The sequence below is a fragment of the Manihot esculenta genome, chromosome 10 (genome assembly GCF_001659605.2).
Source record: "Manihot esculenta cultivar AM560-2 chromosome 10, M.esculenta_v8, whole genome shotgun sequence".
Lineage (NCBI taxonomy): Eukaryota > Viridiplantae > Streptophyta > Magnoliopsida > Malpighiales > Euphorbiaceae > Manihot > Manihot esculenta.
Window position 1 is genome coordinate 19853002 of NC_035170.2, and position 15390 is coordinate 19868391.

Here is a 15390-nt window from a genome sequence, read left to right on the forward strand (position 1 = left end):
ATCCCTTCAAACCAACCACCCGTGTTGTTTAATCTCTCGCTGAGCTCGGTAGGAAATGTACCCAGAACCACCTTGTCAGACTAAGAACTCCAAACTATAGCTCTTCAGCTACAAAACACTGTCCACTAGCTACGGCAAATGCTGCAACAGAGGGACCTCAATACCCCGTTAAATGTACCCCTATAGCTGAAGGGTTCAACGCCACCAAACCCCAATCCACCTTCAGCTACTAAATCCCCTAAAGCAGCTGGAGAATGGGAGAAAGAAGCAGAGAGCCCACAAGGGAAGATGAGCTTACAGTCAGAGCTAGGGGCAAGAAGGTGAGAGAGCTCATTGAGAATAATGAGGCAGAGAGCTACTCTGTCGGGCCAACAGGGAGAATAGAGAGCGAAGAGTGGGTGGGGGGATATCGCCTGGAGAAAAGGCCAAGGCAGGAAGAAATAGATGTAGACCGGAAGTTATAGAGAATGAAGGAGCATCTCCTAGCTGAGCTGGGGGCAAAAAATAATAGTCAGACTCTCTTACCTACATCCTCACCATTTTCAGGGTGGATCCAGCAGTAGACCATCCCGAAGAAGTTTATGATGCCACCAATGGTGGCTTACGACGGAGCAGGAAACCTCAGGGAACACATCCTGAACTATAAAATGTTCATGGAGCTCCAGACTCTCTTAGACACTCTGATGTGTAAATTCTTCCCCATGACCCCTACAGGATCAGCTAAGGCATGGTTCAATAGCCTAGAAGCAGGGAGCATTAACAACTTTGGGGACCTAGCCAATGTATTCATCAGTCGGTTCATCGCAGGGGTCCCAGCTGAGAAGAAGACTAGCTACCTAGAGACGGTCCAACAAAGGAGGAATGAATTCCTGAGGGAGTACGTGGCCCGTTTCAACTCGGAGGCCTTACAGATCCTCGAGCTGGATGAGGCTCGAGTAGTGGAGGCCATTCAAAAGGGGACTACATCCCCTGAGTTTTTTGGGTCCCTATGTAGAAAGCCACCATCCACCTTGGCGGAGCTGATGAAGGGAGTATAGAAGTACATAAGGCAAGATGATGCCTTGATCACCAGCAGGTTCGCTAAGGAGGTCGGAGATAGAGTGACGCAGAACCCTATGGCACAAGCCTCAAACCCACACACACAAGTAGATATGGAATTCAAAGATTTGATAAACCCACCTTCTATGGCACCCCACACTTAGAGAAGCTGATTGAAGGATTTAGATGAGAATCTGACAAATGCCACAATGAATAGTTGATAAGTTAGTCAAGATTCCTGGTGAAATTGATGAAAGCAAATCCTCACTCTCACTCAAAGCAATATACGCCAAATGCATGAAAAGAATTCTGAAAATTTAGATTCAAAGCTGCCTCTTACAAGTGTTTGTCATCCTTATATAGTAAGGAGAAAACAAATAAAACCTTAAGACACTCTTCTTAGGCTTGGCCGAACCGTAAGGCCCAAGCCCAATCACACACTAACACATCAAACACATAAGTATTAAAACATAAGCCCAAAACATGGCCCAACACTCTAAAACTTAAAATATAAAATATGGTCAGAATACAAGCCCAAACAAAGCTAAAATAAAATAAGTGTTTAAATAATAAAACATAGCAAACCCATCATAACAAAGCTGAATATTCACAAAAGCCTTTCTTGATCTTCACTTTAGACTTCTATTTAAGTAGTTTTAGCTCATAGGTTTGATTAGCCTCCCTAAGCCTATGATTGCAAGTGTTGTACCAAATCTCTCTCATATGAGTTGAAGCACACCTCAAATATATATGGATTATATGAATATGATTTTGAACTCCTTTTAGATCCATTTGAATGACATAAGTTTGCTCCATACCATTGTTAAAAATTTGCTCTATTGGATCCGTATCATTCCCTCCTTCTTTAGAAAAGATTCGTCCTCGAATCTTGCTGATATTTATGTCAAGAAAGGAAGCTTTAGGAACCCATGCATCTTCAAAGGCCTCCTCTTGAATAGGTGGAAATAGCATAAAATTTTCGTCATGGATGTTTTCATCAACAACCTGCACATCAAGAACAAATGAACTAGGCATAAAAATATTAGTCATAGAAAGATCCTGTGGATGTGACCTATTCTCCTCTACAACTTCCAAAACAGTCTCATTCGCCTCCTCCACCTTATCAATCACGTGCTCCCATTGTCCACCATCATTCACAACCTATTCTATAAGCTCATTGATGGAATTTTCAATAACTATATTAGATTCATGCATTACAACTTCCTCTTCAATTTCAATCTGTATGGAAGTTGAGATTGAAACTTTAGCCTCTTCTTTCTCCATCTTCCTTCCTTGAACTAGTCTTGATTCTTTTCCAGCCTCTTTACCTTTAGACTCACTCTTTTCTCTCTTTTTTTTTTGCAGAACTCAATCTCTCACTCCCCTTTGTAGCCAAGGCCGAAGCCTCTCTTGCCCTCTCCAGCATCTTTATTTGATCAGCATATACCTCTTGAGGTGATAAAAGAGCGAGTATAACCTTCTGTCCTTCATGAGTGAAGGAGTACTTGTTATTGAATCCATCATATTGCATCTTTCTATCATATTGCCACAGCCTACCCAACAACATATGGCTTGCCTGCATAGGTACCACATCACACAAGATCTCATCCTTGTACCTATCAATAGAAAATGATATAACTAGCTGGCGTGTAATCCTAACCTCACCACAATCGTTCAACCATTGCAATTTGTATGGCTTAGGGTGTTTAATAGAAGCTAAGCCTAATTTCTCCACCATATACACACTAACCACATTTGTACAACTACCTCCATCAATAATGAGAGTACACACTTTTCCATTAACCAAACACCTAGTGTGAAATATGTTTTTCCATTGTTCTAGGCTTTCTTCCTTAACCTGCATATTTAGAGCATGCCTAGCAACAAGCATCTCACCATGTTTAGCAAGCAACACATTATCAACAAACGCATCCGAATAATCACAGTCATTATTACAATTAAGAGTTTTTTGAGGTATTCTTGTAGAAGTGGAAGCTTGTGAGACATTCAAACTCTCCATAGTTTCAGTCAACCTCTCAAGAGTCTTATAAATCCTTCTAAACTCACCACTAACTGACTTTTTGAAGAGAACTAGCAAATATGGTGTCAGAAATAAAAGCACTTAAGTGTTTGCACTCTTAGCACTCTTTTGCTGATTCTTCAATTGCACTTCAGAAACTAAGGTCAACAAACAAACCACAAGGTGCGTTTAATGAAACAAAGAAGACAACCTAAAGAAAGAAGGAAGCACGCAAAAACTAGAAAGAAGACACTGACAATTTAGAAAGTAACACAAGAACTAGAATTTGTGCTACTTGAAAAATATTACCTAGAGTATAGACAAAAGCAAACAATACTCTAGCAATGTCAAGGAAGTAAAAGCAAGTTTAAACCATGTTATAGATTATAGGAAGTAAATATATTAATATAGAAAATAAATATTGATAGATGAGTTAGTTGCTTAATCTTAGGGATTGTATAATTATAGACTTATTTTCCTTCATGTTTAGATACCGTCTTTTATATATAAATAGATTGTAATCTTTATTATGAATAACAAACAAAATATTATATTTCTACATGGTATCAGAGCCAGGTTCATAGAGATTTATTTTTTTCTCTCATCAAGTCTTAAATTTTTGGAGACTCAAGACTCCTGTTCTTTTATGTTATCCATCTAGTATAATATTTGTCTCTCACCGTTCACCTAAAGAGGATGCCAAAGTCGCCTTGCAGCTCCCTTGTCAGATTTGCGGTTCGTTTGGATATTGGGTGGAGGCTTTTTTTGATACTATTCATTTGGGTTACCCATAAAGAGTAACTTTTGGAGACTTAGGACTCTATTTATTTAGGTTACCCATAAAAGGGTAATATTTGGAGACTTAGAGCTCTGTTCATTTGGGTTACCCATAAAAGGGTAACATTTAGAGACCTAGGGTTCTGTTCATTTGGGTTACTCATAAAGGGTAACATTTGGAGACTTAGGGCTCTGTTCATTTGGATTATTCATAAAGGGTAACATTTGGAGACTTAGGGCTCTGTTCATTTGGGTTATACATAGAGGGTAACATTTGGAGACTTAGGACTCTGTTCATCAGGTATTGTTCACAGGAATTATTCATCGGGTACTGTTCACGAGTACTGTTCACGAGTACTGTTCACGAGTCACGAGTACTGTTCATCGAGTACTGTTCACGAATTCGAAATTCTATTCACAGTAAGGTGATTATTCTTATTAATCATTCTGAATTTATTAAAAAATTAATGGAGTATTTGGAATTTCTATATTCTGGCAAAGGGAATATTTCTCGTATTTATTATGTGTGTAAGGCGTTTTACCAAGCTTAGAAAATGTAGTCTCTCATTCTAGTGCTAAATCTGAATGTCGAGTCATGGTAAAAAAACCGTTTGTGAAGTTTTGTAGGTACGTCATTTATTGGAAGAAGTTGGGTTTACAAATTCAGTGTCTGCTAATTTGTATGGGACGAGTTGATTATATACATAACAAGTTGCGCATGATTAACAGTTATGCTCCAACTTGAGGGGGAGTGTTATAGATTATAGGAAGTAAATATATTAATATAGAAAATAAATATTGATAGATGAGTTAGTTGCTTAATCTTAGGGATTGTATAATTATATACTTATTTTTCTTCCTGTTTAGATACCGTCTTTTATATATAAATAGGTTATAATCTTTATTATGAACAATAAACAAAATATTATATTTCTACAAACCAAAAAAATAAACTTACAATTCAAATAACAATAAATCTAGACAAAAGTTTGAATTTAATTCACTTCAACGCAAATTAAATATAGATTTATTTAAATTTACTCAAAAAAGACAAGTATCAAAACCCTACAAATAGAATAAAAAATTAAAATTAAAATTTCACTCATCTTCAGCATTATGGACAAATTTTCTGATCTTAAAAAAAGGATTTAATATCAAAGCAATTTAGATGCAATTGCCTTAAATGTGCACTTTAGGAAATAGGAAAAATTTCTTTTGTCTCCTAATCTAGATTTAACCCAATTAAAAATTCAAAATTCAAAATTGATTCCCATAAATTATAGTCATCAATTGAGATAGATAAGGCAATATGGATGAAAAAGGAAGCATATCACAATTTCGGCCAGATCAAGATAAATAAGGCAAAGGCGATTTTTGATTTTTTTAATTTTTTTAAGGATTTCGAATTTTTTTTTATGATTAATAATCAAGAAGGTGCAGTCATGGATACACAGGCTTTCACCAAAATCAACAACGAAGAAAATGAAAACTCAAAAAAACCCTAGATCCTAAGATAAATTAGAATTTACCTCACTTTGGCTCTGATACCAACTGACGGGGAACCCTATGGCACAAGCCTCAAACCCACACACAAGTAGATATGGAATTCAAAGATTTGATAAACCGACCTCCTATGGCACCTCACACTTAGAGAAGCTGAAACACCAATGATCGAAGGATTTAAATGAGAATTTGACAAACGCCACAATGAATAGTTGATAAGTTAGCCAAGATTCCTGGTGCAATTGATGAAAGAAAATCCTCACTCTCACTCAAAACAATATACGCTAAAGGCATGAAAAGAATTCTGAAAATTTAGATTCAAAACTGCCTCTTACAGGTGTTTGTCATCCTTATATAGTAAGGAGAAAATAAATAAAAACCTAAGACACTCTTCTTAGGCTTGGCCGAACTGTAAGGCCCAAGCCCAATCACACACTAACACATCAAACACATAAGTATTAAAACATAAGCCCAAAACATGGCCCAACACTCTAAAACTTAAAATATAAAATATGGCCAGAATACAAACCCAAACAAAGCTAAAATAAAATAAGTATTTAAATAATAAAACATAGCAAGCCCATCATAACAAAGCTGAATCTTCTCAAAAGTCTTTCTTGATCTTCACTTTAGGCTTCCCTTTGTGTAGTTTTAGCCTATAGGTTTGATTAGGCTCCCTAAGCCTATGATTGCAAGTGTTGCACCAAATCTTTCCCATATGAGTTGAAGCACACTCCAAATATATATGGATTATATGAATATAATTTTGAACTCTTTTTAGATCCATTTGAATGATATAAGTTTGCTCTACACCATTGTTAGAAATTTACTCTATTGGATCCGTATCATAGAGGAAAGGCTATAGAAGAGAGAAGGCCTGAGAGGCAAGAAAGGAAGTAGAATTGGGGGCTTGAGATGCACAGGCAGCCCTAAGATAGGAGAGAGCAGAGGGCATATCAGCCTCGGATTCCTGAAGCAATCACTCCCCTGAATGCATCCAGAGTCGAAGTGCTCATGGAGGTACAAGACAAGGACTTCATCCAATGGCCTAAGTCTATAAAAGTTGATGCCAGCTGGAGGGATCCAGATAAGTACTGCCAATACCACCAGACTCACGGCCATGATTCCAACAGTTGCTACTAGTTAATCAATGAGATAGAAAGACTAACCAAGAGGGGGCATCTCCGAAATTTAATGAAAAAGTCAGAGGGAGAGAGGCCCCAACAGAACGCAGTGGCAGAGAGGCCCCATAGGCAGGGAGCATGCCCTGTGAAACGGCTCTAGTGAAACCATTAATATGATCGTGAGAGGAGCTGGAGGTCGGATGAGTAGGAGAGGGAAGAAGAGAAGCCAAGAGTGGAGATGGGAGCAACAACGAAATCCTGCAAATAGTAGAGCACTCCCCAATGACCATCTCCTTCACTCCTAAAGACGCTAATGGGATTCAGATGCCCCACGACGACGCTCTAGTCATCGAGGTCGTCATTCACAACTTCAGAGCCCATAAGATCCTAGTAGACGATGGGAGTAAGGTGAACCTGCTTCCCTATAGGGTCTTTCAACAGATGATAATACCAGAGGAACAGCTGGTAAGGGATCAGGCCCCGGTTAAGGGAATAAGAGGAACCCCAACGGCAGTGGAAGAGAAGGTGAAGGTGGCCCTAACATTGGGAGAACCACCCTTGTCTCGTACTCACTATGCAATTTTTCTAGTAGTGAAGCTCCCCCAAAGCTACAGTGTAATTCTAGGAAGACCGGTGCAGTATGATTTTAAAGTAGTAACCAGCATCTGGTACCTGACCATGAAGTTTTCAATCGAGGCTAGGGTAGGAGTTGTCAGGGGACGACAGGAGGAAGCTCGAGTGGTGTATGTAGCTACGGTGGCAGAACCAAACACAACAACTGAGGAGGTGAACCCGGAGGTTATGAAAGTCCGGGATGAAAAGAAGGAAGCCAGTACGGAGCCCGTTGATGAGTTGGAGACATTTCCACTATCAGAAGAAGAAGCCAATAAAGTCTTCAGCCTCAACACGAGCTTGGATGAAAGCCAAAAAAGATAGGCTAGAAGATGAAAAGTCTTATTGAAATTTGTTAAAGATTGAAAAGTGAGTTTCTAATAGCCAAGGGAGACTATTTATAATAGAAACAAAACTCTAATATGCAAAATTATGAAAATACACGAAATATCCTAAAATATAATAAAAATATCCTAATAAAATATCCACCGTAACTTACAAATTCTGCAAATCGGACAGCATCTTCTAGAAAATGTACAAGTTTTCCTTAGTGGTCTTTCCTTCATCCATCTTGAAGCCTAAAACCCTCTACATCAGGTACATTTTGTTAGGTAAAGATTATTCCAGGTAGAGTTTCTCCAAAAGTCTCCAGATTCCAAAAGCCTCCAAATTCCAAAAGCAGTCTTCTCATGGATCACTTTTCTAAGAAACTGATCCGAGAGACACAGAACTATCAAGTTCCTAGCATTTCTACTCATTTCTCTTCTTGACCATTTGACCGGCTGCTCAATCTCTTTCCCTTTTGGTCTTGCTTCTTGATCTAAGGTGAGGATTGAAGCAACTCCAAAAGATTGAGGTTTTAGGAGTTGAAGAAATAATTTTTTTTCTGGACTGGAGTTCTGGGTTCCTTTGTTTCATTTTCTTCCTCAAGATTCCATATTTCTGGATCATTATTGAGAGCATCTTGCAATCCTATGATTTCGAGACTTATCTTGATCTTTTCTTTTCAAAGCATGAAATCTTCTCTCCCATCAAACTTCTCATCATAAAGTTTCCATCGTCAACGCCATTCTTTTCTCAACCAGACTTCAAGAAAACTGAACGGCAATGAACCTCCCTGTTCATGGCCGAGGCTCTAATACCACTTGTTGTCGCTCTGATACCACTTCTAATTACTCAATACTCAAATACCGAACAAAAATGCAGAAGCGATCTCCGGTGAGCGATATAACAAAAATAAGAAAAAAATAAAGAAAAGAAAGATCGAAAGAAAGAATAGAGAAGAAGAAGACACAGAGAGATTTAGGAGTTCGGATCGATTTTTAAAGATCGTCCTACGTCTCGGAAGAAGGAATTCTTTATTCATGATGAGTTAGAGAGAAGATAACAACCACACATGAGTACAAGCTCGATTACAAATCAACAAATGGCCGAGAAACAACAATCTTTGTACTTTTTACTTCGCACACTTTTTTACACCCAAAATAGAGGAACATTTGTTCCTTAAATAATAAACTCAATGACCTTGGCCCTCCCATATAAAAGACTAAAAAGCCCCTCAGTTCTTTAAATAAAGTTGGGTAAACAAAACAATGTTGTACCTCTTAATCCTCTCAGATGTTCCGAGCACTTTAAAGAATTCTTGCATTTTGAGTTTCTGGGCACTCCAGCCCTTCTTTTATCAAGCCTTCCTTACTCAGCCTTACTTCCATCAAATAGGTCGGCCCTTTCTTCTGGCAAGTCGTCTATTGGTCGTCTGATCTCTCTCTCTGTTTTTGTCCAGAAGTTCCTAACTCTTTTGAAGAATTCGAGCATCAATCCTTCAACGTATTATTTATTTATAAAATTAGATAAATACAAACAGCTTCTCAAACAGATGTAGGATCTACTTCTAAAGAGAAAAAAAAAGATACACAAACAACTTATCAAATGAACGTATAAAAATTAAACAGATACAAACAACTTCTCAAATATATGTGTGATCAATTTGTAAAATTAAATAGACACGAATAATTTCTCAAACGAACATGTAATCTATTTGTAAAATTAAAGGGATATAAACAACGTCTCAAACAGACCTGTAATCTATTTATAAAATTAAATAGATGCAAACAACTTCTCAAATAGAAATAAATTTTGTTTTTAAAAGAAAAAAATATACAAACAACTTTTAAATTGAATATATAATTTATATGTGAAATTAAATAAATACAAACCGCTTCTCAAATAGATATATTTATACAAATAATTTTACAAACGGATTCTTTCAAATGGATGTGGAATCCATTTGTAAAAAAAAATATTTGCTGCGCGTATCTCTAAAGTTATAATAGTTACAAAAGAATCTATATCCATTTGAAAATTCTATTTTTATTCCATTAAATTCTTATAGTGGCAGTGATGGATCACAAGCAACTTAATTCATTACACAACCTTTTTAACTTGGTTAAATACTTCATCAGAGATATATTTCCTTCGGTAAAAAAAGGAAATTCTTTTTTTTATGTTGTAAAGCAAGGGCCCATTATGCTCTGGCTCGTTCGAAAGATCTTGAGATGACAAAGTATATATATGAAGAATTCAGAAGTTGTTTCGAAATTGAATTCAGTATCTATGATATTACTATGCAATCTCGATTGCAATCTCATCTGGTTTTTCTACTTTCCTGGTTATAAATCCAAATTACTCTTTGGCATATACAACAATTATCATGGAACGGCAACATGATATTACTATGCATTTCTCATGTTTTCAAACTCATAATTACGTCCATCTTAATTTTCATCTTTGTAACTTACTATTTTCTACAAAGGAAAGAGAAAATCAAATCGAATTGAATTAATTTATTTTGTTTCAGTTTAATATCTATTTAAGTTTTATCTTGAGTTTTTTTTTCTGTGAATATATTTTGAACTTATTAATTTAAATTTAATTTATTTTATTATTTTTAACACTAATTTTAGCCGTAAAAATAATTAACAAAAAAAATTAGATAACATTATATTGATTATATTCTCAAAAAATGAACCGAATATATTTACTAAGAAAAATGAATTAAAATTCTTCAGGATAGAACGAAGCCTCTTTGGTTTCTAAAACCAATCCATTATAGAGACGCATCATCACTACTAAAAACACTATAAACATTAAAGATAGCAACATCTTGCTATCAAATTCAACTTCCAAAGCCAAACAGACAAAAATCCCTTCTCTCTCTTTCTTCCTTTCTTTCTTTCTCTTCCCTTTCTAATCTTTACACAGGCAAAATGAATCCAATGGACCAGGAAGTATTTATTGCCATATGTTGGCTAGGAGCCTATACTTATACGGAATGCAAGGAGTGGAGTATCCGCCTCCTCCTTGTTTTTTTAAAAAAAATAAATAAATCACACTTTAATTTATAAATTTTAACGTAATTAAATAGATCGAACCTTCTAATTTAAAATAAATATTTAAATATTTAAATATTTACTTTGACCAACAAGCTAATAATTTTTTATTCACATTTTTTAAATATTAATATTATATGAGATGTAAATGTCTATTTTATCTGTATGATTATAATATCTTAAGATTGAAGATAAATTTACCATTTAAAAATTTATATTTAAAAAAGTTTTAAATACTTTAATCATTCAATTATTATTTATTAATATATTGCAATCATGTGAGAAAAAAAAAATCATACTCAAAATTACAATAAAAATGAAAGACCGCATAGAGCCTAGGATTTCATTTCAAGTTATTGGCAAGAACCTACTCTGGATGCAAAGCTGAGATGCAAGAAAATATTAGGGTTTTTAAAAAGTTCAAAAAAGATTAAATGGCAACTGATAACTGGTTTTATATTTATAGGACTAAAATGTATTAATAAATAATAATTAAGAGATAAAATAATAAAAATTTATTGAATATGAATACTATGAATTATAAATTCATGTCCATTTTAACATTTTGCAATTATATGAGTGCAAAACAAGTATTTTTATTTCATATAATAACAATTTTTTAAAAAAAGAGTAAGTAGAAGGACTGCTTATTAAATAAAATAAATATATAAGAAAATAATCAACTTTATTAAGGGGTAAAGTGTGATTTAAAATTTTGTAATAAATTGCAGAGTAGTATTCCAACATTTAGCAAAACTACAACTTGTTATTTTTTAATAATAAATAACTTATTCCATAAATTTCATTTTGTTAACAAATTTTTCTAATAAATTCATTGGTAATCAATCATAAATTATAAAAAAATAACTCAAATTGAAAGATTAAATTATTAAGTATTAAAATATAAAATGTAAATTATAAGATACCGGCTGTTATTATTAAAAATATTTTAAATCAATTCACTTAAATTTCATACACAATAAATATAATTCTTTCAAAGTCATTTAAAATTAGTATATCCAAATCCAAATATAATTTATATTATTAAAATTTTAATTTATTTCAAATTCAATTAAAAATTAATATAAACTATTTAAATTTAATTATTTTTATATAATAAAATTTAAACTCATTTAATTTCATATATTTTAATTAACAATTTATATAAAATATATCTTAATTAATAATTTTCATTTAAAAATTTAATATTTAAAATTTAATTTTTAAATGAAAATATATAAAAAAATTATAAATATTATTGTAAAATATATTTTTTTATATTAAATTAATCATTTATATAAACCGATTTAGATAATGAATGGTTGATCCATAAAATTTCAATTCGATCAAAATCATGACGGCTATTAATTTTAAATTTAAATATCTCTTAACTTTAATTACAATTATTTAAATTCGTGCTATTAAAGTATTATTAGATTAAATACCTGAAAATATTCAATCCAATTGGTTTTAAGAGTTAATTTATAAAAATAAATAATAATAATAATAATAATAATAAAAAAGAGAACGCTATTCTTTATTGTGAGACATAGGATTTAGACTTTAAATAATGAAAATAAAAGCGTAAAAAGTTTTAGAATAATTTACTAAAAATGCACCTTATGTTTTATGCTTTTAGAAATTTTAGTTAAATTCTCTTAAATATTCTTTGCGTTAGAAAATAAAAAAATTACTATATTAATTTTTATAATATAAAAAAATTCATTAGTTTATATAAAAAAAAATTTAAAAATTTTAAAAATTTTAAAAAATCTATTAATTAATCTTTCTATTAAATGGTAGAGAATATTAAAAATATTTTAATATATTTTTTTAATTAAATTAACATTTTCTAATATCATAAAAATCATATTAATAAATTATTATATAGTTAAAATTAATAAAGAAATTAATTAATAAATTTTTTAAATATCATAAAATTTTAATATATATTTTAAAATTGAGAAACAACTTCATAAATTTGTACATATAAAAGAAAGTAAACAATAATTTTTTTTTTTTCTCAAAAAAATCATCTACCCATCCAATAGTAGAGTATATATATTCTAATAAAAAAATAAAAGGTAATTACTTAATATTGAATATTAACCTATACTAAAGCTAACTATACTATGGGGATTGCGGACTGAGCATAGAACACTTTCCTTTTTTTTTTCTCGGCAACTGGCTGGGGGAAAATTTTATTTCTATGAACCCTAAAGCAGATACAGATTGTCCCATGAAAAATCTAATGAGCCTCCCAAAAGATGCCGATACTAATCTGTATCTTCCAAACGAACCCATCTCAGTTTTGCCTATTATTCATTCAACTTTTTGATCAAGAGATTGACTCCATGTTGTGGCTCAATGACCAGCCTAAGAGTAGGGGAGTGGATGTATTTGGGAGAGATGGAGAAACAGAAGTTAGACAATACAAGACCTATAACTATCTTGAGTTCAACCATGGCTAAGTTCTGTCCAAGGCATACTCTAGGCCCAACACCAAATGGCATGTACAAGAAAGGATACTTGCAAGCACCTGATATGCCATTTGCAAACCTTTCTGGGTTGAACTTGTAAGAATCTGAACCCCATATTTCAGGATCTGTATGTAATGGCAAAACCATTGTCCATATGTTAACTTCCCTTGGTACCTTAATGTTGCCAAATTTCATGTCCTTGAAGGCCTCCCTTGAAATCACAGGCACTGGTGGATAAAGTCTCAGTGCTTCATGAATCACCATGTTAAGCTGCAAGGAATTAAAACAATTGCTTTTAGCCTCTTTTCTCATGTTACTAGCTTACAGATCTTGCAGATTCCTTCTGGGTTTTGAAGTTTAACTGTTCAAAGTTATTCATAATGCATAAGAAGAACAAGTTGTAATAAATTCTCATACCAGTTTCATCTTGCGAACCATATCAGAATCTGGCATTCCACCTCCACAAATTTCAAGAACCTCTGCTCGGACACGGTCTTGCCATTCCGGATTTGAGGCCAGAAGCATGAGGCACCATGTTGCAGAAACTGCAGTAGTTTCATAACCAGCCAAGTATATGTTCTTAGAATTATCAACCATGAATCTGTCCATGGCTTCGCGGCTTAGGTTGCTGTTTTTGGCACCCTCAAGAATCATTTGCAGCAAGTCCTTCTCATATGTACCTTCTTGTCTTTCCTTTACTACCTCCAGAATCAAATTGCGGATTTCTTTCTCCAATGCCCATGCTTCTCTGTTGCTTTTTGTGGGAAGATATCTGAGGCAAGTTGGCAAGTTCAATCTCTATCAGTTAAAATATTTAAAAAGGTCCATCAGTTTTTCACATAACGAAGAAGCTGACCTCATTCCAGGAATCCCAGTGGCTAGACTTTTCTTGGACATAGCCTCCTGGAGATGTCTTAATTTCAGGAAAATTTTTTCTCCCCTGGAATAATTGCTTCCAAAACAGGCTCTGGAGATAACATCTGCAGAGAAACTTCTCATGCCCTCATCAATTTTTATATCTGCAACTCCACCGTCTTTCTCAATCACACGCTTCCATGAATTTATCAATATAAGGGTAGACTCAGTTATCAGGTTCACCATTCCCTGCAAAAAGTTTCATTTCAAATCAAGATTCAGCACCAGAATTCTCGACCACAGCAAAAAAATAGACAAAATCAAATGGTTGGTTCTATTCATCATACCTTAACCTTTTCCATGTACAATTCAGGCGCTAGGATCTTCCTCTGATGAGACCAAAAAGCCCCATTTGATGTCAGAATCCCTTGACCAAGCAAAGGACCACGATCTTTTTGTTGATATGAAGGTTTCCCCAAGTCCAAGGATACACATGTTGTGATCTCTTTCACCACATCAGGTTGATTCAAATTCAGTATCTGTGTGTTCCCCAGCGAAAACACAAACACTTTCCCTGAAAATTAAATGATGAGGGCAAGTTGATTAAATGATTTAAATAACAAACACGCAGATCGCAGAGATGCAAGCGATCTGAATGATAATGAGAATACCGTATTCCTTTCTCCAAAGCTCAAAGAAAGGAAAGATAAGAGCTGCACAGTTATGAAGGAGAGGTGAATCATTGGCAGAAGTAGCTTTCACAACGGAGGATTGAGCCTTCTTGATATCTGTTATATTTCCGAGAAGAAAAGTTGGCGCTGGTCCATTGATGCCCTGCTTCTTCAGGATGGAACGAAGCCTCTTTGGTTTCAACACCAAAACATTATAGAGACGAATCACCACTCCAAAAAACACTATAAACACAAAAGATAGCAACATCTTGCTATCAAATTCAACTTCCATGGCCAAACAAACAAAAATCATTCTCTCTCTTTCTTTCTTTCTCTTTTCCTTTCTAATCTTTGCACAGGCAAAATGAAGACCTGGAAGTATTTGTTGCGATATGGGGCCAGGAGCCTATACTTATACGGAAGGCAAGGAGTGGACTATCCTTCTTCTTTTTTAATAAAATATACGTTGATCTATGAGTTTAAAGGCTGTTAAAGAGCTCAGAAGAAGGTGAAATGGCAGCTGATTACTGGTTTTACATTTCCAGAACTGAAATATATTAATATCAATAAATACTAATTAAATGATAAAAATTTGTTGAATGTGAACGTTTAAATCTAAATTTATTTTCATTTTAAGATCTCATAATTACAATTTAGTTTTTTAATAATAAATAGTTTATTCTATGAATTTTTATTTTGTTAATAAAATTTTTTTATCAATTGGCTATAAATTAGAGAAAATAATTTAAATTGAAATAACTAACTTATTACAAATATTAATTATAAATCTCTGTAAATTTATAAATAAATATATCGGTTGTTACTATTAAATATATTTTAAATCAATTCACCACAATTTGGTGTGAAACATATACAATTCTTTTCAAAGTCATGAATCAATTTATAAAAATAAAAATAAAA

At 33.7% G+C, this 15390-nt stretch overlaps 2 protein-coding genes across 2 annotated transcripts; one reads left to right on the forward strand and one right to left on the reverse strand.

Annotated features, from left to right (window-relative positions):
- Nucleotides 1-593: 593 nt before the first annotated feature.
- Nucleotides 594-1037, forward strand: LOC110624217. Its single transcript, XM_021769332.1, has one exon. It carries the CDS (start codon nt 594-596, stop codon nt 1035-1037), a length of 444 nt encoding a protein of 147 aa, XP_021625024.1.
- Nucleotides 1038-12453: 11416 nt separating this feature from the next.
- LOC110625198 (cytochrome P450 714C2) lies at nt 12454-14971 on the reverse strand. The gene is made up of 5 exons (XM_043960831.1): nt 14470-14971; nt 14146-14372; nt 13800-14047; nt 13361-13715; nt 12454-13213 (listed from the first exon to the last, which is right to left on the reverse strand). The coding sequence occupies exons 1-5, from the start codon at nt 14780-14782 to the stop codon at nt 12782-12784; spliced, it is 1575 nt and encodes a 524-aa protein (XP_043816766.1). The 5' UTR covers nt 14783-14971; the 3' UTR covers nt 12454-12781.
- Nucleotides 14972-15390: the final 419 nt, after the last annotated feature.